The sequence below is a fragment of the Peromyscus eremicus genome, chromosome 12 (genome assembly GCF_949786415.1).
Source record: "Peromyscus eremicus chromosome 12, PerEre_H2_v1, whole genome shotgun sequence".
NCBI classification, from domain to species: domain Eukaryota; kingdom Metazoa; phylum Chordata; class Mammalia; order Rodentia; family Cricetidae; genus Peromyscus; species Peromyscus eremicus.
Genome location: NC_081428.1, coordinates 23,334,333 through 23,361,192, shown reverse-complemented (window position 1 = coordinate 23,361,192; position 26,860 = coordinate 23,334,333). Strand labels below are relative to the sequence as shown.

Here is a 26,860-nt window from a genome sequence, read left to right as displayed (position 1 = left end):
GACTGAATATTGAGCTTTGACAGGCTCACTTTGCTATACATGTGGTATCACATTCAGTTTGTAAATTGAGGAAAGAGATCACTACATGACAAATAAGAGGATATCAAGCAGTGTGACATATGTGGTCCATTTCACTATAATGCTATAGATTTAGGGGATGGGTTGGGATAGAACAGACCAACACTGTAATCCTATATATAGCTGTTGGAATGTCTTGATGGGAAAAATTACAAAGGAATGAAAAAAATGTATTCATCAAGTTAAGCAGAATTAGAAGTTAAATCTGAAATATGAGATTAAAGTATACAGGATTTTTAACTATCTTCTAGTAATAGGAATTGTTTTGAACATTTCATCAGTCAGTATGAAGAGCATCTCTGGAGATGAAGCTGGGAGCTTTTATATTTAGAGTACTGTGAATGTGATGGGTAACCTAAAGTAGGAGGCACTTCCAAATCACAAGAGCAAGCAAGGTACTTTTTGGGTAAATAATGAATTACTACCCTCATATGCATATCTGCATCATTCAGAATATTGTAGATTGTGTAGGAACATTCTCAAGGCAAGAAACAAGGTCTAGTGTATGGGTATGTTGAAGATATGGAAATGACTTAGTTCATTCACCCATTCAGGAGATACCTATGAAGCAATTAGTCAATGGGAGATTTTAAGTGTGACAAGACATCAGGAACCAATTCAGGTAAAAGTCCAACCTCTTCTAAACATTTTCAGAAATTAGAATGCAGACAGGTAGTTTGCTAAGGGCCATGAAATGTGCAAACATTTAAATCTTAAACCAAACATGAAGCTGAATAGATAGCTTCACCATAACTAAAAAGGTGTAGACTTTGTTTTCTAAAACCTACTTGTCGTCTCTAATCTCCTAAACCTGTTCTTTCTGGCACAAGAGTCTGTGGACTTGGAAAGCTTGGTTTACACCATATTTAACAAGAGAAGTCATCAGAGGGCTTCTACTCACAAAGCAGTAGCTTCATCTCTCAGTGGTCGGACTACTGAGGTCAGCCATGAGAGAAGACAACTTCAACAGACCAAAGGCCATGTCTCTAGCTCTGCTCCCATGTGCTTCTTGGCTTAGTAATACTCCCTGCATCTTGCTAATGCTGGGTAAACAGGGCTACCTGAAACTCCAATGAGAGATCTCAGCCTTTCAAATTCCTCAGAATTTTGTACCACATCTCTTCTCTTGGCTTCTTTGAATTCATTGTATTTTATGAGAATAATTTGTAACTTTGATTATAGAAGATCCAGTGAATTCTTAAAACTGTTTTAGCGTGTTCTAAAACTTCAGAGTGATTTTGGGGACTTTGTGATCATATACTTAATCATAATTTAGGGTATTATTAGGAAGGTCCCTTCCAAATTCATATGGAAGCTAATTATTAGCATCACTATCATTTTATATATAGCAGACGTATACATATACATGACATATTTACCCAAGCCATACATCTGTAAGACCCATCTATCTTTATGGAAGTGGGTCTAAACTTGGCTCTCCTCCATGGAATTCCATACTAAGCAATCAAAATCCACTTGGAGGTAGGATCTAGGTATTATTGTATATTAATTTGTCCAAGTGATTCTAATATGAATCAGAGCCGTATTTAAAGTATAAGCAACAAGATTGCATGGCTTCATAAGTCAACATAAGGAAATCCTATGTCTCATCAATCAATTGTTTTAAACTTAGTTGTATTTTGTACAAAGGAGCTTTATGTAAAACAATATTGTTTAAGAATAAGCATGTTTGACTACTGAGACTATATCTGTTGATTATGAAAAAAATAAAGGGCTTCTGCTCCTCAGCCAAAAACATGTTTGTGACAGCATGGAGTGTTTTTCCCTACTTGGGTATCTTCTCAAATATATACTTAGGTGTATTTTAAAAATAAGCTGCTCATAAACACCAAAAATGATGAATATTTCACTATGAATACATCTCAGTAAATAGAACTAGCCAAAAAATGGAAAATCTTTCATCTCACCTTCAAGTATGATGTAAATCAACAGAATATACTTTTTGATAGGTCATATACACTGACATGTAGATCAGTATTGAAGAAAAACAAAAATTCTCTAAAAATCGTGATGCTTAGTCCTGTTTCTGTTTCTGCCATATTTTCACAGAACGCCTAACAGACTTCCATCTGTGATTCATGGATTTGCAGTTTTATTAGGAAAAAAAATTAAAGTGTTCTTGCATTTCTGTTGAAGCATTTACTGTTTTTATTTTTATTATTTTTCTAATCCACTTAATTCAGTTCGAACAGGGTCTTTTAATAACTGACACTGTCCCTAGTAATTTTCAGAAGCATGCATTTACATAGTCACAACCACATACAGAATTAACCACAGGCACTTTAAAGAATGTGAAAGGAGTCCTTTATTGTGGCATTCAAAACAAGTTCAAGGATAAAATAATTGGAGCTGGTTTGTGAGTGAGGAAGGATTCTGTCATTGTCAAAAGCACTTCAGTCTGAATCCCTACTTCGTTCATTCTCTAACTAGACTAGTGATGTTGATCAGGTTATTTAAATTTCTGTCACCAGTGTCTGTATATAGATGGCTAATACATATTCTAAACCACTTTTCATCCCACCCACACAGATTTATGAGCATCTCTGCTTAATATACTTCAAAAAACATTTACATATGTAGAAAATATGGGGCCTGTGGCTAACAAAGAATATTTACCATGTTTGTTTTGCTATATCAAACTGATAGGCCCTTGTTAACTCATCCAAGTGAGCTTGAAGCATGGGTTGCATCTCTTCCCGTGGGGATGGAGTAAGAGTGGCAGTGGACTGTTGTCCAAAGGAGATAGCAGGTGAAGAGGCCACCCCGCGAACAGGAGGTGTTGGGACCCTATCATCGTCCTCTTCCAGCTCATCTTCCATACCCTGGTGCAAATATGTTTGCACTGGTAACGGGGGGCACCAGCTGTCACTGTCATAGCTGAAATTAAACAAGGAAATACGTTCACTGACACACATACCCATAAATGTACAATTATAATAGCAATAAATAACAACCAAATGGTGTCTAAAAGGTTTCAAAAGTCTGTGTCTTCCTTATCACATTAGTGAGGCTATCATAGTAAATCACCTGACTATTGTCTTAGTTCTTATTCTTAATTATATCTACTATCTCAAAATGTCTCAACTTATTCTTAAAATACCTTATTAGCTAATTGTTACCACACAGCTAAAAATGGCAATAACTTCCCACCAAAGTTACTCACGTTGAGACACCGATTTGCTAATTAAAGACAATTAATGAAGTCAATGCTTGGAGATGCATCCACCTCCTTTTCTTGTGCATCCTTGTGCACAAACAGTATATGCCAATGATGCTGATTGACCATCTAACACATGTTTAAGAATTATATTTACTCTTCCACACCTATGGCAATCTAGTATTCCATATAATATACCTGTCATCAATGCTTGGTGATAAAACCATCAATAATCTTTTATTTCATTAAATTTATCAATAGAAACTCACATCATGTTTATCTCAACATATAGTTCCAAAAATCTTGTAAAAAAAAAGTATTTATCTAATTTCAGTAAAAATTATCTGGCACAAAAATCTATCATTTTATACATTTTCAGTTTATAAAATTTAATTTGAAGATTTAGATAGCATATCAAAGCTATTTTAGAAGGTATTCTGGGTCAAGAATATAGATTAGTAATACATTAAATTCTAAATAACAGTTCTATTTATGCCAACTTCATAGTCCTAGTATTTCCAGCAAACAAATAAATCCTAAGATACTTAAAAAAATAAAAGACTTTTCAAAAGTTGTGCTTCCCAAAAGGCTAAACCAGTAACTATAGTTTAGATGAAAGAGAGGCTCACGGAGCCATGCTTGGCACAAGGGAGCTGTGGCTTCTAGAAGACAGGAAGTTGTTGTCTTCAGTGATATAGCTACAGGGGAGTTATTCAGGCACGAGTGGACAGACTCACGCCATGCCCATATTAAAATTCTGGTTAAACACAAGCAAAAGTCAAACAGAAATACATATGAATAAGAATAACTCCCCATAGGCTCATAGATTTGAATGTTTGGTCACCAGATAAGGGCTATTAGGAGGTGTGCCCTTGTTGGAAGAAGTGTGTCACTGGAGGTGAACTTTGAGGTTTCAGAATACTCAAGCCAGAACTAGTCTCTCTCTGTGTCTCTCTCTCTCTCTGTGTCTCTGACTCTCTCTGTCTCTCTGTCTCTCTCTGTCTCTCTGTTTCTGTCTCTCTCTCTCTCTGTCTCTCTGTCTCTCTCTCTCTCTGTCTCTCTCTCTCTCTCTGTCTCTCTCTCTCTCCCTCTCCCTGACAATCTGGATATAGAATTCTCAGCTACTTCTCTAGTACCACATCTGCCTATATATCATCATGCTTCCTACCATCACCATCCTGATAACTGACTAAACCTCTGAACTGTAAGCCAGCCCCAATTAAATGCTTTCCTATATAAGAGTTGCTGGGGTCATAGTATCTTTTCACAGCAATAGAACATTGGATAAGACAACATGGAAGGGGGTAGAACCTTGGTAAGAGGAATGGAGGAAGTTAGTAAGGGTATGATGAGATAAGAGGATGGAAGGATGACTGTGCATAGTAGAATCAGCTGATGCGACTCACCAGCAAAAGAGACCACTGTAGGAATAGAAACCTGGAGAGCTCAAAATGTCTGGGGTCTGGCAAGGCTCTGTTGGCCAATAGCAACAGGAATACGTTGTTACATATGTGCCAGCCCAGAGGCAGGTACTGAAGAGCTCAGTTTCCAAAAGAGATAAAGAGAGAAAAATATTGGCCATAAGTAAGAAGAGGAAAGAATGTGTCAGTTACATAGGACCTCATCACTTCCAGGGAGCTTGGAACAGTGTCACCTCTACCTGTCCAGTCTCACTGGATCCCTAAAATCTTATTTCCACAAACAAAATATTCTTCACTTAAAGTTAGTTTTACCTATTGCTCCTTTGTTTTGTGTCTGTGGTCACTTACTTTTGCCTTGCTGAGGCTACATCAATGCCTTTATGTTTCAGGGAGCTGAAACTGAAAGCCCCGCTTTGGGAGTACAGTTTGGAAGAGATGGCTATCCCCAAATGTCTTTTATACTATTGTGAACAGCAGACACATTGCAGTGTGTTATCTCTCCAAGAAAATGCTATGGGCTAAATCTGTATTCCTATTTATTAACTATATAATATGTGCCAGTCTGTACTGAAAAAAAATACATTTCCTAGCACATTGTCATTTTTAATTTTTTTATGGAGATCACAGTGTTCATTTGAAGAAAGAGTTCCATTGCTCAAAAGTCTGTAGCCAGCATCCTTTGTTGTACTTAATGCTCTAAGGTTTTCAAATCCAATCAATCCTGCTGACTATTTACAAATTTATCTATGAAGACATCAGAACAGTGTAAGGGAGCCATTTACTTCTCTTCATTCTATTATGTTCATTTAACATAGTTAAGCTTCAACGTATTTTTTAGTCTGAGTACATCATTTGTCAGCAAGACTCTCACACTGAAACTAAACGGCTTTGTTTCCTTTTTCTTTACAATTTTGTAGCCTGGTATATTTGGCTATAGAAACAAACTTATTTCAAACAAGCTTCCCTTCTCCAGGTTCTCTATTCTAATCTTACAAGCCTTCAAGTTAAATTCTAAATTTGTAATTTGTAAAACTTACTGACAGCGCTAATCAGTGCTCGAGTATTATATCACAGAATTGGGACTGGCAATCTTATTGAACATTGATCTGAAAATGGATTTTAGAATTCCATTGTTGATTCTTTTACTCATTCAGTTTAATATTTAGCTTTTCATATGTTTATAGTATCTTTTCTTCAAGGATATTTAGTTCCCTTATAGCTGGCCAAAATCATATTTATTGACATGCAAAGAGCTTCATTAAAAGAAAATTTAAGTTTCTTTACATGACTTATTTATTTGAGTTTGAGTGCTACATTGAGGTAAGAAATACATATTTAGAACCTAATAATATTATTGCCCATTTTCAGTATAGAACGTGTTTACTGTTAACCATTACTAATAGTGAAAATCAAGTTTACTCTGAAAAGTTTGTTAAAAAAACAACACATTTTGTAGCAGAAATTAATAGTTGTATTTTCAATATTTACCTTGGCATAATTCCAAAGCCATTACACAAAGTACTCTATATTTTGTATTTCAAGTAGGGATAGCCCATTAGTATTAAAAGTATTCCTACTTGGTTAACAATAGGCAATTCTTTAAACAATCTAAATGATGTATAAATTTAGAATATAGCATGAGTAAGACAAGTGAGAGAAGCATGTGCTATATATATTATTTGCAATGATAAAGTTAAAAGCTTTAGAGTAAATTATACTTGATTCTTTTTTTTATTCAAGTAATACTGGACAAAGGAGAGGCTATTTAAAAACTTTGATATTATGGAAAATTGTAATAGTAGGTAAATAAATTACATAGTATGCTATGTTACTTAAACCAATTTTATTAATCTTTCATTAAAGTAGGGTGGATTCTATAATCAACATTCCTCTATATTCTCTACAAAGATAATTGGAACCACAATGAATAAACTTGATCACCCTTCATGGACAAGGAAGTCTAGAAAAAAGTGCATTATTCAATGTGGTTTCTACCAATGGAAGAAAAAATAAAAAGTGGAAAAAAAAATCCTAAAGAGTTGGAGACTAACAAGAGTGAATGAAGGAAGCCAAGTCAGGATGTAGTTCATATCATATTATGCAGAAAACTTCTTCTCACCTCCCTGGTATTCATATCTGAATCCACTCACGAGGGCTAGGTGGAAACGTTTAGTGCTGTTACCAAAGAAAGAAGAGTAGGGAGCAGGTGACTATGGATATATATATATACAGCTCTGTTTAATGGTTTCCTTCATATTTTATACGATCCACTTGGTTCAGGTGAATAATGCTGGGAATGTTCCAGCAAAATGGCCGATATGAAAATTTTTATCAAAGGGATGAAAACAAGGCAGTGACAGTGGGCATGAGGAAGAAGGCTAGAGTCAGGAGAAAGCCCTGGTTGGGAACACCAATAATGTTGAAAATATAGTCTCTGGTTACTAATTGCAATTTGTAGGACTGAACATCTTATTTAAGCCATACGCTTCTGATATTTTTTGCAGTAACTTACAAAGTTTACAAAAATACTCCCAACGGACAACCAGAGCTCTTTTGTCCAACCTTCCCAAGGCAAGTCCTTGTTCCCTGACATTCTGATAGCCAAGTATGAGGCATCCTTTTATCTGTCTTTCCTAATGAGTAATGATCAAAATGACAGCAAATCAATGCAGCATGCGAACTAACTTATTAAAGGCCAGATATAAATACCAAATTACTAATAAAAATACAATAACGTTCAACTCCAGCAGAAGCTTGCCAATCTCTAATTGCAAGAACAAAGCAAAGTGCCTATTTAATTACTATTGAATTCTTCCATGCAGCCTATGACTATAATAAATGTATTGCAGTCAGAGCTAGGCCCTAATACATTTAACACATTGCCTTTTTCAAATAGAAGAAGCATATTAAGAAGGCAAAACATTTGCACCATGGCTACATGATTGAATTAACATTCAAATATCATTTCATTTGAACAATGATTGAATAACTCCTGTTATTTTGTGCTGTGAAGAAAGAAACTGGCCATGGAAGACTTAGAAGGCCCTTAAGAAGCAATACTACAAATCATAATTAGTAACTAGAGACTATATTTTCAACATTATTGCTAATCCCAGCTAGGACTCTCTCCTGACTCTATCCTTCTTCCTCATGCCCACCATCACTTGCTTTTTATCCTATTCCATTTCCATGTTTTCTGGCTACAATTGTTAACTAATAATCCTGTAATAACCCTTTTGATGAAATATGTAGCTCTCTTTTTGCATGAGATTGTGAGATATTTACATCACTGTTGTGAATTAAGATCATATTCACAATTTAATTTTTAAGCCAGGATAAGAAAGGGTGGGCTCTTGACTGCTAATTTCAAATGGAAACATTTTGATTAGTTAAATAATCATTATTTGCATATATATGAGCACTATTTCCCAAAGAAACAAATGAAGTCTATTGGAGAGATAGAAAGATGGAGGAAAGATTTGTGTGTATTGGTATATGAGTAGACTATCTACATATATATGCTATATTATGTACATATATACAAAGGCAAAAATTTATAAGCAAATGCATATGATATTTACATGATTTGAACAAATATAAACCATAATCCACTATGTAATTAAATTATATTTAATATGTTAATACTTCTGTGTAAAACAAAATTTCTGAAGAAAAAATCTCCATATGTTTTGTATTCTTGGGTTGCATACAAGCCTAGTCAAAATACTAATTTGCAAACTGAAAGCAACACACAGCATTTAGAAATATTAATTTAGGTAAAATATTTTATTTGATTTTTTTTGTAATAAAAACATTATCCTTGCCTTTGTGTTTCAAATCAATCACCTCTCAAACTAACAGGAAACTAACTCATGGGATATTTGAGAAAGAATAGAGAAACATCACATTTAAGGACCATCAAAAGAAATTGTCTAACTTAAAAAGACTTTGCTATAGAGTGTGCATTGACTTGAATCTCTTATTGTTCTGTTCCCTAAATTCCCATCAAAGCTGATGATTAAAGTTCTACCCACTGGTCAGGTCCCCACAATTATCCCATTGTGATGCTGCTCTCCTGGTGGCGCCCTGCTATGGCCAGACATCAAGTCATTAGGAAGCTGCACAGGATGATGAAGAAGGTTACTTTAATTCCCTTTCAGCCCTTCTCCGGAGTGCCTCTTTAGTTCACAGAGCTGTGGGTCCTTGCTTTCAAACTAACAAGCAATATTATAAATGGAGGCTGATTATCATGATTGCAGACAATCTAAAGCACTTGAGGGCCAAGGATTCTCACTCCTCAATACGGGCTGTTTTATATTTATCAGCTGAAAATAGAGAGAGAGTGCAAACAGTAAGGGAGGATGCAATGAGCATGGAGGGGGGGGGCAGTCAAATGATTAAGAAGTACACAGCAAAAATGGACAGAGATGGAAGTGCAGCCTTGGCCATGTTGTCGGAATACACCACCTTCTTACCCATTTTCCTGCTGTTCTGCAGCATAGTGCCCCAGCTCTGTCCCAGGAAGGGGCTGGACTGGAGGAGGAGGTAGAGGGACATTAGCCCAAGTTGATCCATTGTTTTTCTGCCCTTTAGAAGAATTCTTGTTTTTCTTCTTTTTTCCACCTTTCCCACCTGAAAGCAATAAACACATGTATTCAGAGAGGCTGATTACCCAAAGAAACAGAGTATATCAGATGCCGGGATGTGTTAATGTTTTCAAAACCAGAATCAGTATGTTAGACACGATTTAAAAAAAAAAAAAATCTAAGCAATGAAATGAAACAATCAGGAAGAGAAAAAACATTTTTCTATGGATTCCACCAGGGGCGTTGTTTCTCCTAATTCATTATCTGCAGAAGTGAATGAACCAAAAAACATGGCCACTGTATTAAGTGCACATTTATTGGTTTATTCACCTCTGCTATTTCCACATTTCTATTGTTAGACAAAATAATGGTTCATAGCAAATTCTTTAAATGACAGATTTTACTGTGTTTATAATGCTCCTTTACATAATCTGTCTCAGTGGACAATTCAGTGTCTAAGGATACAAGCTAAACTTTTCCATTAGAATTTATTCAATTTAATTAGTCCAGAGGAGTAATGTTCTCTCCAAAGCCACGGGTAAAAAAAAAAAAAAAAAAATCAATCAACTACAATCTGGAGAATATCTCTAAATGCCTCACCAAGGTACATTTCATAGACTTTTTGTCTAATGAATTGCAGCATTATTTGTGTATATCATGTTAAAAACTCTCAACCATTTTAATCTTAATATTTCATAAAATTCAAAATGAAGGGAATATCATGGAAATAGAGTAATTAGGTTCTGTACATAATTTGTGTAACACAAATGAACTCATGCACAAATATAAGTAAGCCAACAGTGTATGAACCATATCTGAGAGTACATGAAAATTAATGAACTATGAAAAGAAAACATCATTTGAATTATGCTATATATTTTATTTTTCCAATATTAAATACATATAACTTCTTCATTAACAAGGATGGTACCAAGGTTGATACAAGGATGAATATTCTTTGAGCAAAGAAGCAAAAGATGTCTCAAGGGTACCTAAGCAACTTATATGACTCCTATATCAGCTTATATGCATGTGCCAACAGTGGTATTGACCCCTTGCACTTAATCTTTATTAAAGTAAATGTTGTGAGTATTAGGTATTTCTAGCATTGCTGTCTAGTCATGCAGATGAAGCTCATCCATTTTTCTTTCTCCTATCTATTACTAACCTGAGTTAGCAAAATCAGATTATATACTATATTAATAATATATTGGAAACCTAGCAACAGATAACACTGTTACACTAGACATGCACATTATTGCAGAGTACACATTTTCTACATGCCATGCATGCCTGCATTTCTATCTATTATATCGTCCCGTACACAGTATTTTCACATTTTGTTTTAATTCTTTGATGGAAGAAAAGGCCTGACAGAGAATGAGAACAGGCATCTTCTACACTCAGCCTGTATGGGTAAGAGCTTGATTTCTGGACTTGAGGGCTAATTCCTTTATGACGTCATAGGTCAGTCAGTAGGTGTCATCTTAATTTCCATCTAGTGAAAATGGATGTTTCTAGTTCCTTGAACTATCTTTAGAAATACAAAAGACATTGCATGAAAAATATTAAGTACCGAGTGCCCGTCATTATTACTCTCTTCCATCTCCTCTCTCATTTAAAAAGAAGATGATGATGATGATGATGAAGAAGAAGAAGAAGAAGAAGAAGAAGAAGAAGAAGAAGAAGAAGAAGAAGAAGAAAAGAATCCATTTTCTAGCCACCTCTGCAATATTATCCAACTTTTCCAGGCTCAGTGAGTATGCCAGAAACAGCCTGAGTTTCTAATAAAGCAAAGAGTTTACTGCTGAATAGATCTTTATTTTTTCATTGTGAAATGAATCTTTGAATCCTTAAGCCGCTGAAATCATAAACAAAGACCAAGGACTACATCATTTTTCATAAAACTGGAATGCAAATTTACTATTTCAAAAGGAATAGCTTGAGCAACTCATCTTTCCTTGCTACCCCCTAGCTGTACTTAGCCTTTTGTCTTTGATGAGGACTGTCTGCACGAATTCCCACAGCCCTTTTTGAATCATTATGTGGACACCAAGAGAACTGAGTGATGAAAGCGGGGAAGACTTTATGTGTCCATTTTAAAGGTGAGATACTGTGGTTCTCAGGGAGTGCTCCAGGGTCAACTCTCAGATTCTCGTAGAGAGAAATCTGCATTCACCAGGCAGCAGCTTGCCAAGAGCCAGCTGTTTGCCTGGTGTCTAACCCAACTGTCCTTCAGTTCTTACATAAATCCAAAGTGAAATTCTTACTAAAATTCCAGAAAGCAATTCACCACCTACTGTTGTAAACAACAGGCATTAAAATGTGCTTTGGAAGTAGCTGATTCTTGAAGGGAATTTCCAAGGGCCTACCACAAAACATCTGTTTCCTCCTTTTCTAGAAATGTACAGTTATCTCTTTTCTCATTTTGAATAATCAGGAGTCCTCATCAACATGACTGTGTGTGTTAGCTCTGAGCTAAGTGATGTGATTCTATGTTGGTGGCGAGCATATGACCTAACCTAGTAATTAAAGTTGTTTCTGAGATCTGGATCTATAGTGGAATGAACCACCATCTACTGCCGCAACCTGCAAATAAAAGCTCCATCATTTTAAGTGAGAATTTCTTTCACTATGTTTTTGAGGCTTTGCCCAAATATTTGACCTCTCTCTTCAAGTCAAACTGTAAATATTTATATTATTTGTATATCTAACAAATGATCACTATGGAAGGAAAACTATGAAAACAATTTATTTTAGAAATAAATGCATAAAGAGAGGGAAGGAAATGAGTAGTAGAACAGTTGCCTAGGATGCATTAGGTCCTAACTTTGACCTCATCACCACCCCAAAATATATTGTATATAAATTATAATATATATTAAATTGAATGTATACTCTTTTTGAAAGTTGGTACATTGAAAAAAATTCAGTAATTTTCACATATATATTATACATACAGGATTATTATTTCTGTTATTTTTCTATAAAACATCTCAGTTTTATGTTTTTAATAATAAGACTTTTAAGAGAAGTTTTACAACTTCTAAAAGGGATATATTGTAAAGAATGAAATGCATTCACTCAAATAAGTCAGAAATGAAAGTTTCTTAATCTTTGTGATTTTAAAAACATATTAACATCATTGTGAACAGATCGTTTACAAATGCTAAATCATGATAGGATCAGCTAGTCATAGGGCAGTTTAGTCTTACATCTGAACATTAGGAAACACCCTTATGAAGCAGAACAGAAATACTGAACTCCATTTGAGTTTCAACTGAACAGTAACCTGAAAAAGGGATACTCAAAATTTCAATCCCAGCTACTGAATGTGCTCTCTGTCTCTAATTTAAGTAATTTTATATTCAAATGTAGATGAAGTATTTATCCTAACTCCTAGACCTGTACATTCATGTCATATGGGATGTTACAGGGCTCAACAATGCAGCAAGCATTACTACTTAGAATTACTTAAGAAATAACTTTTAAAAGCTGGTGACAATTGATCTATACCAAATATGTGCTGGCTCCCATGTCTATAGACCCCATGGCTTATGGTATGCAGTGTTCTTTATATACATTGCTTGATATTTACATATCTTTAATGAACTGAAAAGGAAGCTTCAGCAAAATTACTTTTTAATTATACAGAACAATTGTGGAACTAATTATACAGAAATGACAGCAAAAATGACATATAAGGTCATTCCTAAAGTTCCCCTGTATTATTCAGTCACTTTAAATTCATAACAGATGTTTAAATTTTTTCATATTCTATAACGTATCTAATCCTACCAATAAGCAAGAAGAGCAATGAGTCATTTTGGAGGGAAAAGAGGGCATTAACATTTTGGTCTAAGAGGATTCTATCTCCTGAGGAAAAGTAATCTGGTAAATGTAATCCTAGTGGTGGTGAAAGTTAACTCTTCATGCTCTTGAAGTCCATGGGAACCACCAACACTCTATAATCCTTTACTATTTATATGTATTTGAGAGACTTCATGTAAATGGCATATCATTGATCTGAAGAGATAAAACAAGTTGGGTGGCATGATCAATTATAAACATGTAGATAAAATCAACAGTCACATGGTGTGAATAAAATTGAAAAATAACGTATGTCTACCTGCTACGGGTAAAGAGTCTCATGGTAGAACTATCACTGTTACATGTTAGGGTAGAAACGCATTTTACCATAACAAAATGTATTTCCACCTCTGTGTTGGATTGTCTGCATCACAATTAGTTCAGCCCATTTCTTTCAAATACATGCTCAAATTTACAATATAAAAACAAGAAGCCACATAAAATATTATATGCACAGCTTTTAAATTAAGTGTTGATAATTTACCATGTTAATATTTCATATTTAGTACAGAGTCACATTATTTGACAGACAAAAAAGCCTCTCATTTGATATTTAAAAAAACTGATACAAAATTATGAGGCTGCATTGCTCAAACATTAGTATAAGGCTCTACAATAATTTTATTTCCATCATGTGTATTTTCTAGAATCAATGACTGGAACTGAATAAGATGTATAACCTTTTCATTATAAAGTTCTCTTGACTCATAAATAGGGCTCAGGACACACAAAATGCATCTGTTCTTCATGGTTGTCTTTATGAAGATGGCTCTATTTTGCCTCAAGTACATCACTGTACAGTTCACAAAAGGGTGACAGCAATTCTATCCCTCCTCCTCCCACAATCAAAGTACAACTTCACTATGATCAACGACTATCATTTGATAGATAAATGCCTGCTACTGGGTTGTGATTCAATATTTCTTCAATGGTAGCTAGGAACACAGGTCATATGCTCTTGACAAACAAATATTTCTCCTTACTGTGATCAGACCAACCTGAGAGACTGCCACTCCTTTCTGAGCTGTTGTGAGAGCTGGTGGTGCTGAAATCCTGTGACTGGTTGTGTGGCATTCTATTAGACAATCCCTCAGCCAATCGGTAGTCAGGGATGTAAAGTAAGGCTAAGGGTTAAAGGGCAGAGGTCATAGTGGCATCATGTGATTAGTTCACAGCACAAGCCCATGCAGAACATGCAGTTAGCAACTCAGAAGCAGATGTTGTGGGAGAGAAGAGGAATGCTTTATCTATCCTTTCCTAATGGAAGTAGAGATGGATTGCTGGATATTATACTGAAAAATGCTAAAAGAATGAAACCAGTTGGTGTTGGTGTGTGATGGTGAATTCAGCAGTAGTGGTGGCAGTGGTAGTGATTATTTAAGGTGCTGGACACATACATGCCAGGAGAATATTTTAGCTTAGTTAGTAAACCTTTTAATGGATCACGAAATTGAACATTGAACAATAAATACAAATTTCTATCTCATGCATAAATGATGTGAAATTAATTTCTCAAGGTATAAGAAACTGACTCACCATTGTTACCCTTGTTCTGATCAGGTAGTGAATAGCCAAATCCCATCAGGTCTGTCTTTTGTTGAATTGAGCTTTTCCATTGTGGATCAGGAAGATCAACTGCCAGTTCGTGGATGCTGTTGGAATGCAGGATCTGGGTCGTGGCATATGGGGTGGCCTGTGTTATTTGGCTGGAACTGTTGTAAGTGGTTTTGGTAGTGAAGTCAATGCTGCTGTAAATGGCTCCATCTGAAAGCATCGTTGCGGTTTTATCCCCTTGGCCTGGAACTGGAGGCAGCACATCTGCAATGAACAGAGGGAGACGAAACTATTGAATGATGCACGGGAACCCAAACTATTGGGATGGAAGATGAAAAATAAATGTGTCACACTGCACGTCTGCACTGTGCAGAGATGGGCTTCATGAGCCAATGAAGGGGAGATGATATACAACCATCGTCAGACCATCAACCCCAGTGACAGGCGGGCTCAACTCACATCCTTCACGTCTCACTGCTTACTACATCTCTTCCCCATTTTCTTCGAGCACGAATTAGAAATTTGAGATGTTCCACTCCTGAGAAACACACTCAGTTGTTTACTTGCTTTTACAAGCAAAGAAACTGTTAGCATTTTATGGAAATGTTTCTAAGAGGGAATATACAAACTAGAGATAAAAACATCTCTTTGCACTTTATCACAAGAGACAAAAAATGTAGCTATGGTACAGTTAAAAATGGTCCAAAATAATACTATCCTTGCTATGAAATTAACACTTTTTCTGAAGTTTTAACTTGCCATTTATATTGCTTTATTTCACCGTATTGGAAATGGAGAATAAATGAAAGAAAACAGATTTCTTTTTGGTGGATAACAAAGGAAAGTTTCCACGTATAAGTTATTTTCACAATACAGAGGATTCAACTCAGAAAAAAGGAATCTTGGTGATCAGTGGGTGTAATTTATGCTATCAGCTTTGAGAACCAGAGAATTAGAGTTTCACACTGTACAACAGCAAAAGTAAAATTAAACTGTAGGAACAACAATGAATATCAATCAGCCCATTCATCATTGGGGGATGTGAAATATCTTTGCATGATGCATTATTTTTAGACCTGTCATCTCTCTCCTGAGCTCATTTTCTTTTTTCCAAAGGACTCGACTTGGCTAACACTGGTTTTAGATATTTAGAATTAATATCAGTCTGATTATATACCCCCTGATAACATGTGCTCTACAAATCTTGCACCCTAGCACTTGAAGTCATCATACCACTTGATTTTTTCATTATACAAAACTTTCCAACTGCTTAAAACTTAGACTTGACAACTCTCAACAGCTCAGCCTGGGAGGAGGGAACTGGACCTGCCTGGACTGAATCTACCAGGTTGAACTCAATCCTCAGGGGAGTCTTTACCCTGGAGGAGATGGAAATGGGGGGTGAGCTGGGGGGAAGGAGGGGAAGGTGTGGGAGGGGGGAGAACAAGGGAATCCACGGCTGATATGTAAAAAAATTAAATTATAAAATTAAAAAAAAAGAATTAGTTTTGCTTTTGTAACTTATGATAGCTAGAGAATTTGTCTTCATAACATAAAATTTATAACTTTGTACACCAAAAAGTTTTCAGTTTCAAAAGGTTCTGAGTCCAGAACTCCTCCAATCTGTTTACAATGAAGTAGATTTTACTTTGCTAAAGTAAATATCTCAAATGAAGATCAGTGTGATCATTAATTATATTCAAGCTTATAACATTTCATTGGGTCATGTAAGCAAGTAAATTTTTTTTTCGGTTTTTTGAGACAGGGTTTCTCTGTGTAGCTTTGTGTCTTTCCTGGAACTCATTTTGGAGACCAGGCTGGCCTCGAACTCACAGAGATCCTCCTGCCTTTGCCTCCCGAGTGCTGGGATTAAAGGCGTGAGCCACCACCGCCCAGCCAAATTTTTTTTCAGATTACAGAATTGCCCTACTTTCTTATCCTTCTAGTTTTTAACTGTAAACTAATTAAAATTTAAATGCTAGTATTGTTTTACTCTTAAAAATCTTCATGTTTGATATTAGTTGGTGAAAATATTCCCATCAATGAGTTTTCAGACTTTTTTTCTGCTTTCTCTTCCCTGACATTCATTTATGAACATTAGTTAGGTAGAATATCTCACCAACATGGACTTAGTTTTCCATATCTTGCATCTAAACTTCTCCAATGTTTTAGACTTAGATTATAGGACAGTTTATTTGCAAACACTTGAAATGTTTTTATGGGGAAGTCAAAAAGGTTAAATGGGGGGGGTGGGGAAGAGTAACCAAAAACATAACCATAGGTAACAATGCGCTGTTACCACACTGACTATGTCTTTGGACACAAACTTGCTCCCTGTTTGGTTAATTTATAGTCAGTCTATAAGTGAAATTGTACCTATATTGATTTTGGCAGCTGCACATTGTCTTGATCACTATCACATTTTCAATAGCAAATAGAATCATACCCTAATTTTGAAACATTGGAAGATTATTCACAAATATTTGTATGTGGAAGGGAGTCTAGTACTATGAGATAGTTTGGAGCTCTGTGCCAGCTCTGTTCCCAACAGACTGCATCTGAAGGGGCATCACCATAGTGAGGCTGCACTTCCCACTTTCCATTTCTCCTGATTCCCAACAACCACTCCTTAATGATTTAGTCTGTATGGAGCTTGTTAATAATGTGTTTGAAATCTATGAGTTAAAGGACGACTACTCTGCAGTTTGCATTTGCAATGCAGCTTAGCACATCTTGGTTGTACTTGGATTTATGAATTCATTTAGATTTTGCTTCATTATTTGTGTGAATGACTCTCTTCTTCACTGCATCTTCAGTTACTTGTGGAAAAGTTATTTTTTTTAGATTTATGTTTTCATTTCAATAATTCCACAATCCAATGACATGAAAAGAGAAAACATTTGTTAATGAAATAGCCTAATAAATTTTTATTTTTGTCTTGACAAAAGGGCAAATTATTTGCTAGTGGTTCACTTTATTATTTGAATAACTCATTCATCTATATATCAAATGTGTTGTCATCACATTATTGGTGGGAAAATCTTAGTGTCTGTGGTAGTTCTTGTACATACTATGCTTATATAGTCATACATGTAAATCCACTTGAAGAAAAGAACATAGTGTAGATAAAACATTGAAGGCTTTAAAACTTGATTGGAACTGCTTTCTCCAACCAGATCCCAAGTTACTCATCTTGATTAAATTTATTTTCTTAACTTTCTAAACTATAAATATTGTTACCTATTTTATAACTTTATAAAATATTAATAAGTATAAAAAGTGCCATGTGCTCCTTTGCATGCATAAATAGTGAATGCTTAAAATATCTAACATACTGAAAAGAAATACAGAAAAACCTGCAAACTCTTGGTATTGACCTCAATATGCATCTGTGAAGCATTCCAATTCACAAAAATGAGAAAGTCATAAAGAAAACCTTTGCAAATCTACATGTATATATTTTGGGTAAACAGAAATAAGACATCTGAGAAGTTAATGTAGCTTGCCTAACAAAGTCCTGATAGTCTTTATGTATGTATTTGTTGAACATAGCATGTTGTGGTGTTCTGATACAAATACAAGTAAAAGAGAAAGCTAATCCAGGTTGGGTGAGAGCTTTGGAAACCAAATTTACTTTTACAAAGTGGGTTGTGGAATAGCGGAGAGGACAGACTGGGGAGAAGACATTTGGATAATGTTCAGCACAAACATTTCCTATGCTACTTTACATGGAGTTAGAAGCTGACCAGTCAATCATACAGTTTCCATTCCATTGTCATTTGTAACCTACAGGCACCTATTACTTGCTGATTGTATTCCATGCTTTGTGCCACATAAAGAGTAAATGCTTAACACATCTTTCTCACTAAACAAAGAGATGTAGCAAAAGCCTTCACCTTGATGTTCATCCATTCAATTCTCCTTATAGAATTACCTTTTTTATACCTTTATTCAAAGAAGACATGTTTGGGGGAAAGTAACAGATATTTACAGTAGAACATATTTACAATAGAATATAAAACTCACAAAGATAATAGTATCATCCAAATTTGGAAGTGTCAGGAGCTACTTAGCATGATTACATCTTTCATTTGAAATACCAGTTATTAACCATAGAACTTCAGAAGTCTCTTTCTGAATATGTCTTATTTACTTAGCTGCTAACTACTTTTTCATAGGCATATTATATGATGGTAAGGACCATCTCTTTTTATATGAAATTTATACTCTTCATTATTCCCATACTGCAAGTCACACAAGAATTACTTGGTAAAAAGCATGCTAACTAGGACAGAGTGGGTAAAACATGTACTACAAGTACAACATTGAAGTTCCTAGTTTCTAGTTTTAGTATTCTTGTGATAATATTTGAAAATCTGAATGCTCAGTCAATATTTTTCATCTTAATTATTTTTTTTGTTTTTTGTTTTGACAATTTTATTTTATTTTATAATTTAATTTAATTTTACATATCAGCCACGGATTCCCTTGTCCTCCCCTCTCCCACCCCACCCCCCGCCACCTTTCTCCCAGCCCACCCCCCATTACCATCTCCTCCAGGGCAAAGACTCCCCTGGAGATTTAGCTCAACCTGATAGATTCAGTCCAGGCAGGTCCAGTCCCCTTCTCCCAGGCTGAGCGAAGTGTGCCTGCATAAGCCCCAGGTTCCAAACAGCCAGCACATGCACTGAGGACAGGTCCTGGTCCCATTGCCTGTGTGCATCTTAATTATTAATGATTTCCTTAAAACCCTAATTTTGCTTCAAATGGTATAGACATGCAAGTTTTCTACTAAAATTGTTAGCAAAGAATAGCATTATTGCTATATGTCTTTATTTTCTTAATTACAAAAGAAGATACTCTATACAATAATTTTAATTATGTGCATACATATATGTCTAAGCACATGTGAGTGCAGGTGCCCTTGGCATCCAGAAGAGAATGTTGTATCCCCTGGAGCTGAAGTTATAGGTGGTTGTGCAATGTGAGTATTGGTAACCAAACTTGGGTCCTCTGAAAGACCATTACATCATTTTTCCCACTGAGTCACCCACCCGGTCCTGAAAGGAGATATTTTTAATGTGTTATTTTAAAAATTCTGAGGTCCGCAAGGTGGCTCAGAGGGTACTGGCCCTTCCACCAAGCTTGATGACTTGAGTTTGATCCCTGGGACCCATACAGTCGAGGAAGAGAACTGCGTTCTGGAAGCTTCCCTCTAGCTTTTCCATGTGTGTTTGTAACCCCATATTTGGTGATCTACACACAACACATAAATGTAAAATGCTTAGAAGAAAACTAAACTAAAATTAAAATTCCAGAACACCAAACTAAAAATAGACACCCAAATAACAGATAATATTATTTTGAAACACAGAACTTACCTCCACGCCCAAAATTTCCAATTTCATTTGGGCCACTATTGCTATTGTTTACTGGCAAACTCGTGGCTGGCCATGAATCAGCAAGCCATGGATAATTGGGATCCCCAGCATTTAGAAGACCTGGACGGCTGAAACAGAAATGAAATGGAGATTAGCCTGCGGGGCTCAGTGAGGGAATCTGACATCTTCCTTACACTCGATAAAGGGTAAGGAGATATAAGATTTTAATTGACTTCAAATTAAATTGCAAGTGCTCTTAAGAAATAAAGGAACTTTAGTAGTTCATTAAAGCTATACATAGATCTTCTCTGTCAGTGGAAGCAAAAAGGCTTTGCCTGGGATTCTGCCCACATGCAAATGACATCAGTTGTCCACCCTGAAACTGTTGGGAAACAGGGGGCATAGCAGCATCATGAGACCTAGTTTTATGGTAAGTTGACATCTCAAGGGAACAATTTCTCTGAGTAGCTGCTCCATATCTGCCATTTCCAAAGAACTAAAGTATTCAATCCTCATTTTTTTTACCCCCTAACTGGATCTGTTTTTTCTAGGTTGTCACCCTTACACAGAGCCCTAAGACTTGATTGGAGGCATATAGCTTGAGACAAATTAATGAACATTTCTTATACTTTTCTACCAATAGTACATTTCCAGCCTTCTCACATTGCAAAATAAAAGGGCTAGTTAAGGGTTTTAGGCAGTAAAAGATCTAGTTATATGACTCAACATCTACCAAAGCCTATGAAGAAAACTTCTTTCCTATCACATTAATAAGGAGTTTCATTATTCAATGTAAAGATGGGATTTTGATTCCTTTTCAGAATATTAGCATACTTACAAAGAAATAGATCACCTATAATTGTTGTACTTTTTTTTGATAGACCCCTTCTGGTACAATCCCTAAGAGAAACGTGTGTTTCTATGGAAACTGCAATAAGAAGATTCAATTGCTTCTTGGTATATCTGCTAGCTCTCATTAGACTTAATCTCTTTTTGCTAAAATATTGATTAAATGGGAGATTGGAAGTTATTACCAGAGCCTAATTACAATCTCCATATTGGCAAAGGGAAAAATAGATGAGGATATATGGGTTTGTTATCAGCTTTTATCAATTTCAATTGAGTATACAAAGTTGTGGAATCCAGTCCTATCAATCTACAGCCTATTCATCATCCATGAATCATTTACTTTGTGATCGATTATGTGTAATTGTTCACTCACAGCAATTTAGTGAGAGCCAATAAGGAGTCTTAAACAACAGCAACTTCATTTGCTAATGTCTAATTAATGCAATAAACATCCTGCTAACAAATGAACACATTCCTTGTGATATTTACTACTAATTTCTTCAGGGGCATCTGGGAGATATGAAACATCTGGACTTGATTCCTCTAAAGTGCACAACAGATAGATCATTAAACCTTGTGGTAAGCCATTCAATTCCTCCTAGAATTCTCAGACTTATAAGTGATCATTTATTACAATAATAGCTGCTCACTACAGAATTTCCCCAGTACTGATTAAAAATAATAATAAAAAGAAACTCCTTAGCATACCTCCCATTGCTCATTAGTCCTCCATCTCCTCTTTGAAATGTTACTGTAATAAAGGAAAGACATACACACATAGTAGTCAGTATTAATCACAATTAATAACAGCTACCTATTGGGCCTCAGTTTAGAGGTGAAGACTGGGAATTCCAACACAGTATAATTAATGGAATTATATAGGTAGTGACAAGCAATGGCTTGGTTCAGTGCAAAGTCATCACTTGCTCTGAATTAAATAAGTTGCTTCAAGTTTCTTCAAGCAAAATGAACCATTAGAGTAGTCACTTGTATTTAAATGTCAAAACTGTTACAAGTGATGCATATGCAGTCTTACTAGTAGGATGATACAGAATTAATGTGGAATTATCAAACGTAGTCATTTATTCATAACAAGAAAATGTCTAATTTGAAGGAATAATACAAAAACACACATTGAAGAGAACTAGCATTATTCCATATGGTAATATGCTTCCAATAGAGTAACAGCAAGTATTGATTATACACTTCTCACCATCAAAGATCATTCATACTTAAAAGCATTATGCACTGAATGGTTACAATTACAGTAGACACATACTACTATTAATATGGAATACTATTCTCATGACAATATAGTTTGTGAATAGTTGATACTGAATGGATTCCAGTTATGTGTAAACATCTGAAATTTTCTCTAATACGAGGGAGCTTATTAAAGAAAACACCAAGAAATGTCTAGTAAAAACAAGGGTATGATTCAACTTTTCCAATATCTTGTTTCCACTTCACAAACCAGAAACATGAAAGTAGACCAATGGACCTTCCAACGAACTTCAACATCAGTTCAGATCCAGCATCCCTTTCTAAAATCTGTTAGGTAAAATTTATCTGAGCTTCTCAGTGGTTTGTACCTAAGGGGTGTTACATTCCTCACAAAGGATGAAAGGGATCTAAGGCTGAGTGTACTCAATACTACCTACTATTTCTGCAACAAAAATGAATAGGCAAGCATAGTAGAATAGCATACATACATAGTTGCAAGTTTATTTGGATAAAATTTTGTCACTAAATTATCACACTCAATTTTTATGTAAAAGATATCTGCTATTTAAAAGTTCCAGGATGCAGAATTGTTAAGATCTTACAGTTTGGACCCACATCATTACAGATCAGCTAAAGTGATCACAGGGAATGATAGGGTTAAAATGAACACCATATTCTGTCTTTAGATGACAGCAAATTAAGGGTTCTATGATTTGTTTGTTACAGATAAATGTGAAAATAAATACATTGTTTAAAGAACTAACTCATTTTAAATAAGATACATTCTCCAAATGTTCAGATAACTATTAATTTGAACATTTTCCATGACTCATCACTTGTTTGTTTCAGATACCAAGGCTAAAAACTCTTGAAATTTGGCAATTTCCTAATACAGTGCAGCAGTCTCTTCATTATCTAGTAGTTAAATTTTCTCTATAACATCATCATTAGGTAATACATTAATTCCTTAATTCCAAGGGTCTACAGCACTTAAAGACCAATATGCGGCTCCCAGAAATGTCGTGTAGGGACCCCACATATATTGCCATCACAACCTTTCAATAGCCTCTCAAACGTGCTATCAAACAATCCTGACACAACATTTACATCCACCCATAACTAGTTACAGACATCTACTCAAAGAAGATGATACCAATCATTGCTCCACTTAAGGGCTTAAAATTTGGTATCAGTAGTGCAACTCTACCCTACTGTGCCCATTTGATAATTGGTTTTTAACATAAATGAATTAAAGTGTAACAATCAATATAAACAAATGAACAGTGATTAGTGGGGGTATTAGATAAAAGGCTAACACATACAAACACATGTGAGCACACGCAAGCACACAGACAGAAAACGGGAACACAGTACAGATGATTACTAGCCACTCATCTCATGGATCTTACTAGCTATATGTTTCTAGTAGAACACTAAGTGCCAAAATAAAGTCAAGACAATGCTGCAACATTGTAAGTATTCAAAAAGGCAGTCTTTGATGGGCTACACTTCAAAAGCTGATGCTTAAGAGATGGGTGTGATGTATTAAGCATCTTCTTAATACAGATGCTCTTTCTTCTCATCCAAACTTCTTGTTATTACCAGATCATAAATATAAGAGAAAAAGAGACAGCCGAATCAGAGGCACTAAAATTGGCCAATGGCAAATTTGTAGTAAAATACAAAGTATTATGATATACCATTTAAAATCTAAACAGAAAGATACCATTAATTAAAGCTAATATTCAGTGTTTGAATGCTATGGTAAGCTATATTTTCTAATAGGGAATCAAAGGTTAAAGTATGAAAGGATTTGACATTCCAGGTGACTCATAGTGTATGTTCAGAAAATATTTATTTTCTCTTTGTATCTCAATCTTCATTCAAATCTTTCTAAAATTGGTCTAGATTGACAGCAGGCTGTCAAAGATTTCACCAAGGCATGCGTCTCTGTCTTTGTCTAGCAATTACAAAAAAAAAATCCACAACACATTATGTAATTATTTATGTAACGTAAAATGTCCTCCACACACAAAATTTTGTAGACATGAGACTCTTTCAATTTTGAATCCTCCTTTCAAAAGAATGAAGAAGAAAGGAAGAGGAAATGGAGACATATACACCTACACCTGTTATCATAGCCATATTGATTACTTGTCCTGTTGACAGAGAAGCCTGCCTCACTGTGTAGACCAGGCTGGCCTCTGCTCAGACATCAGCCTGCCTCTTCCTCCAGAATGCTGGAATTAGATGTTTGCCACTAAACCCTGCCCCTGGTTGTTCTTTTTAAAGGATGGTGGAAGGAGAACAATAAATTTCATAATGCCCTGCTCTGAAACTTGAAAGTAGAACAAAGGTACAAGCTCTAGTCGAACTACAAAATAAAAGCAAATGACAAATTATGAACAATTAGAATTTATACAATGGAAATTGTGTCTGATCTTTCAATAGAATTTTTAGGAGTCATTCAGAGAGAAATGCAAAAAAATAATGACATTGCCAACCGAGAGCTGTTTTGAGGCAGCTCTCGTTTCAAAGAAATATTTGCCTTGATGTGGAAAGAACCTGGGATCAGGAAGGAGAATTCATGATGATCTCCATGTCACTGGTTTTCTAAGCACAGGCCAGTGACTTTGTGTTTATCAGAGATAAAATTGAAAGGACCTTGACTGTGAATCAGTAATTTCTTCTAGCATCTCAGCATAAGAACTTCTGGGAGAAATCCATAGAAGCTTCAGACATGAACATCTAAAATGTAGAATTGCATTAAATATTTGAACTTATTTTGCTTTTTATGAAAGTCAGGAGGGAAAGAGATTTTCCCAGTTTGTCCCAGATACAGAGTAATTCTATGCATCTAATATCACCTGTCAGAATTAATCCTGTGGCCTGTCTGCTAGAACGGAGGGCAGAGGGAAGAAATGTAACTATGAAGCAAATTGACATTTTGAAGTAAAGAAGCTTCCAGAGTGCCTATCTCTAGTTGGTCACATTTTCCTACTCCAAATGGAAACTTTAATGTGGCAGCCAAGGCTTCTTCCCTTTCTGATAAGCTCTTACTGAAATATGAATGTATTAATTCCTTTTTAATAAGTATTAACCAAGCCCAGATTATCAGACTCTAAAAATTCCATCAAATCACTGAACTGCCTTTACATACTTCTGTCAAATGATTTCGATTTCACCAACATTTTTAAAAATCCATGCATGGAGTGTTTTCCATGTTATAGTGTCCACAATCACATTAAATTATTGATGTGTGCCAAGCTTCCTAAAATATTGTTCTTATAGATAATAGTTACATAATATAACCACCCCTTTAAAAGTAAACAGAAGCTCACTTTCATCAAAATTTGATTACTCCAACAATTACGAATTTAAAAAAAAAAAATAGGTTCTGGAGAGGTGGCTCCATGGTTAAGAGCGCTGGCTGTTCTTCCAGAGATCACTAGTTCAATTCCTAGCACCTACATGGCAGCTCACAACTATCTGTAACTCCAGTCACAGGGAATCTCAGGCCCTGTTTGGCTTCCACAGGAGCCCATGACACATATGAAGCACAGATATCCATACAGAAGATAAATACCCATACACTAACATAAATAAATAAAAATTTACAAAAAAAATGAAAAAGTAATATTGAAGTTATATGTAATATTGACAAACATTATCCAGTTATATATGTACAAATAATATATGATATGTTTAAATCTAATTCTAATGAAACTACATAGATTTGTTTCAAATTTTAATTGTGCACATTTTAGCTATGAAAACTATTATAACTGTGACCATATGTTGACTTTGTATTATAAAATAAAAAAAAAAATTTCTTTGTAAATCTCTTTTCAAATCTCTCTCACTTTCTAGCACCCGAAGCTGTGAATTTTTCCTGTAGTCAGTGCCCCCCAACAAAAGGACAAGGAAATTGTTCTCCTCAGTAAAAATGAAGGTACATGCAACTACCTGTTTTACAGATATGAAAAGCCACTCCACGTAGAATGTGAGATAGAAGGATCTATTGAACAACAATTGTCACTTGTGGGTTTACATTACACAGAGAGCCATGGGCAAAACTATGCTGTGTATTTGTATCTGAGAATTTAAGTATGAGAAAAATACGGAAAGAAAGTTGACAAAATGAGGATCAATTCTGCCCCTGTTTTTGGCTGTGAAGAGTGACAAAACCTGTTAAGGCCAGATTCTCCTCCAAGACGATTTGAATGCATTAACTTGTATTTGATTCTGGATATGTGCTTCTACAATGGAGGTTTTTGTCCATTAGTTTACACTGGTAAACATGTTAATTTGCTGGTGCCCAAAGAAAATTATCAACACCAACTAACAGAGTTTTGTTTTTTGTTTGGTTTTTCTCTTTTCAAATTTTACAAATACTGATTTTGTAATAAAAACAAGTTTCATTTTAGATATAATGGGACACAGTGGGTGTTTCGCCTATATAGTGTGAATGAAAGGCATCCTGCCAGACTTACTGTCTCACCTTGCAAACTATTTCTGTCTCTCCACTAATTAATATCTTCCTATTTCTTACTTCTAGACACTAAGAATAGACTTGGGACAAGGGTGTAGGGAGAGTGCTTCAGTCAAACTTAACTTGCTCTATAATCCTATTATCAATTTAGCTTTATTCAAAATCTGTGATGCTTAACAGAGGAATTACATCAAACTTTTAACTGTATTTTAGTTGGAATTTTTAAA

General features: G+C 35.3%; 1 protein-coding gene across 1 annotated transcript in view; it reads right to left on the bottom strand.

Moving 5' to 3' along the window:
- Window positions 1–26,860, bottom strand: part of Robo2 (roundabout guidance receptor 2) — a 532,650-nt gene that overhangs the window by 24,175 nt on the left and 481,615 nt on the right. The window contains exons 19-24 of the mRNA XM_059277713.1: window positions 21,626–21,668; window positions 20,069–20,196; window positions 14,670–14,951; window positions 14,132–14,257; window positions 9,153–9,309; window positions 2,716–2,976 (exon numbers count right to left, since the gene is read on the bottom strand). Of these exons, the coding sequence (XP_059133696.1) occupies window positions 2,716–2,976; window positions 9,153–9,309; window positions 14,132–14,257; window positions 14,670–14,951; window positions 20,069–20,196; window positions 21,626–21,668 (997 nt within the window). The remainder of the gene's footprint in view (window positions 1–2,715; window positions 2,977–9,152; window positions 9,310–14,131; window positions 14,258–14,669; window positions 14,952–20,068; window positions 20,197–21,625; window positions 21,669–26,860) is intronic.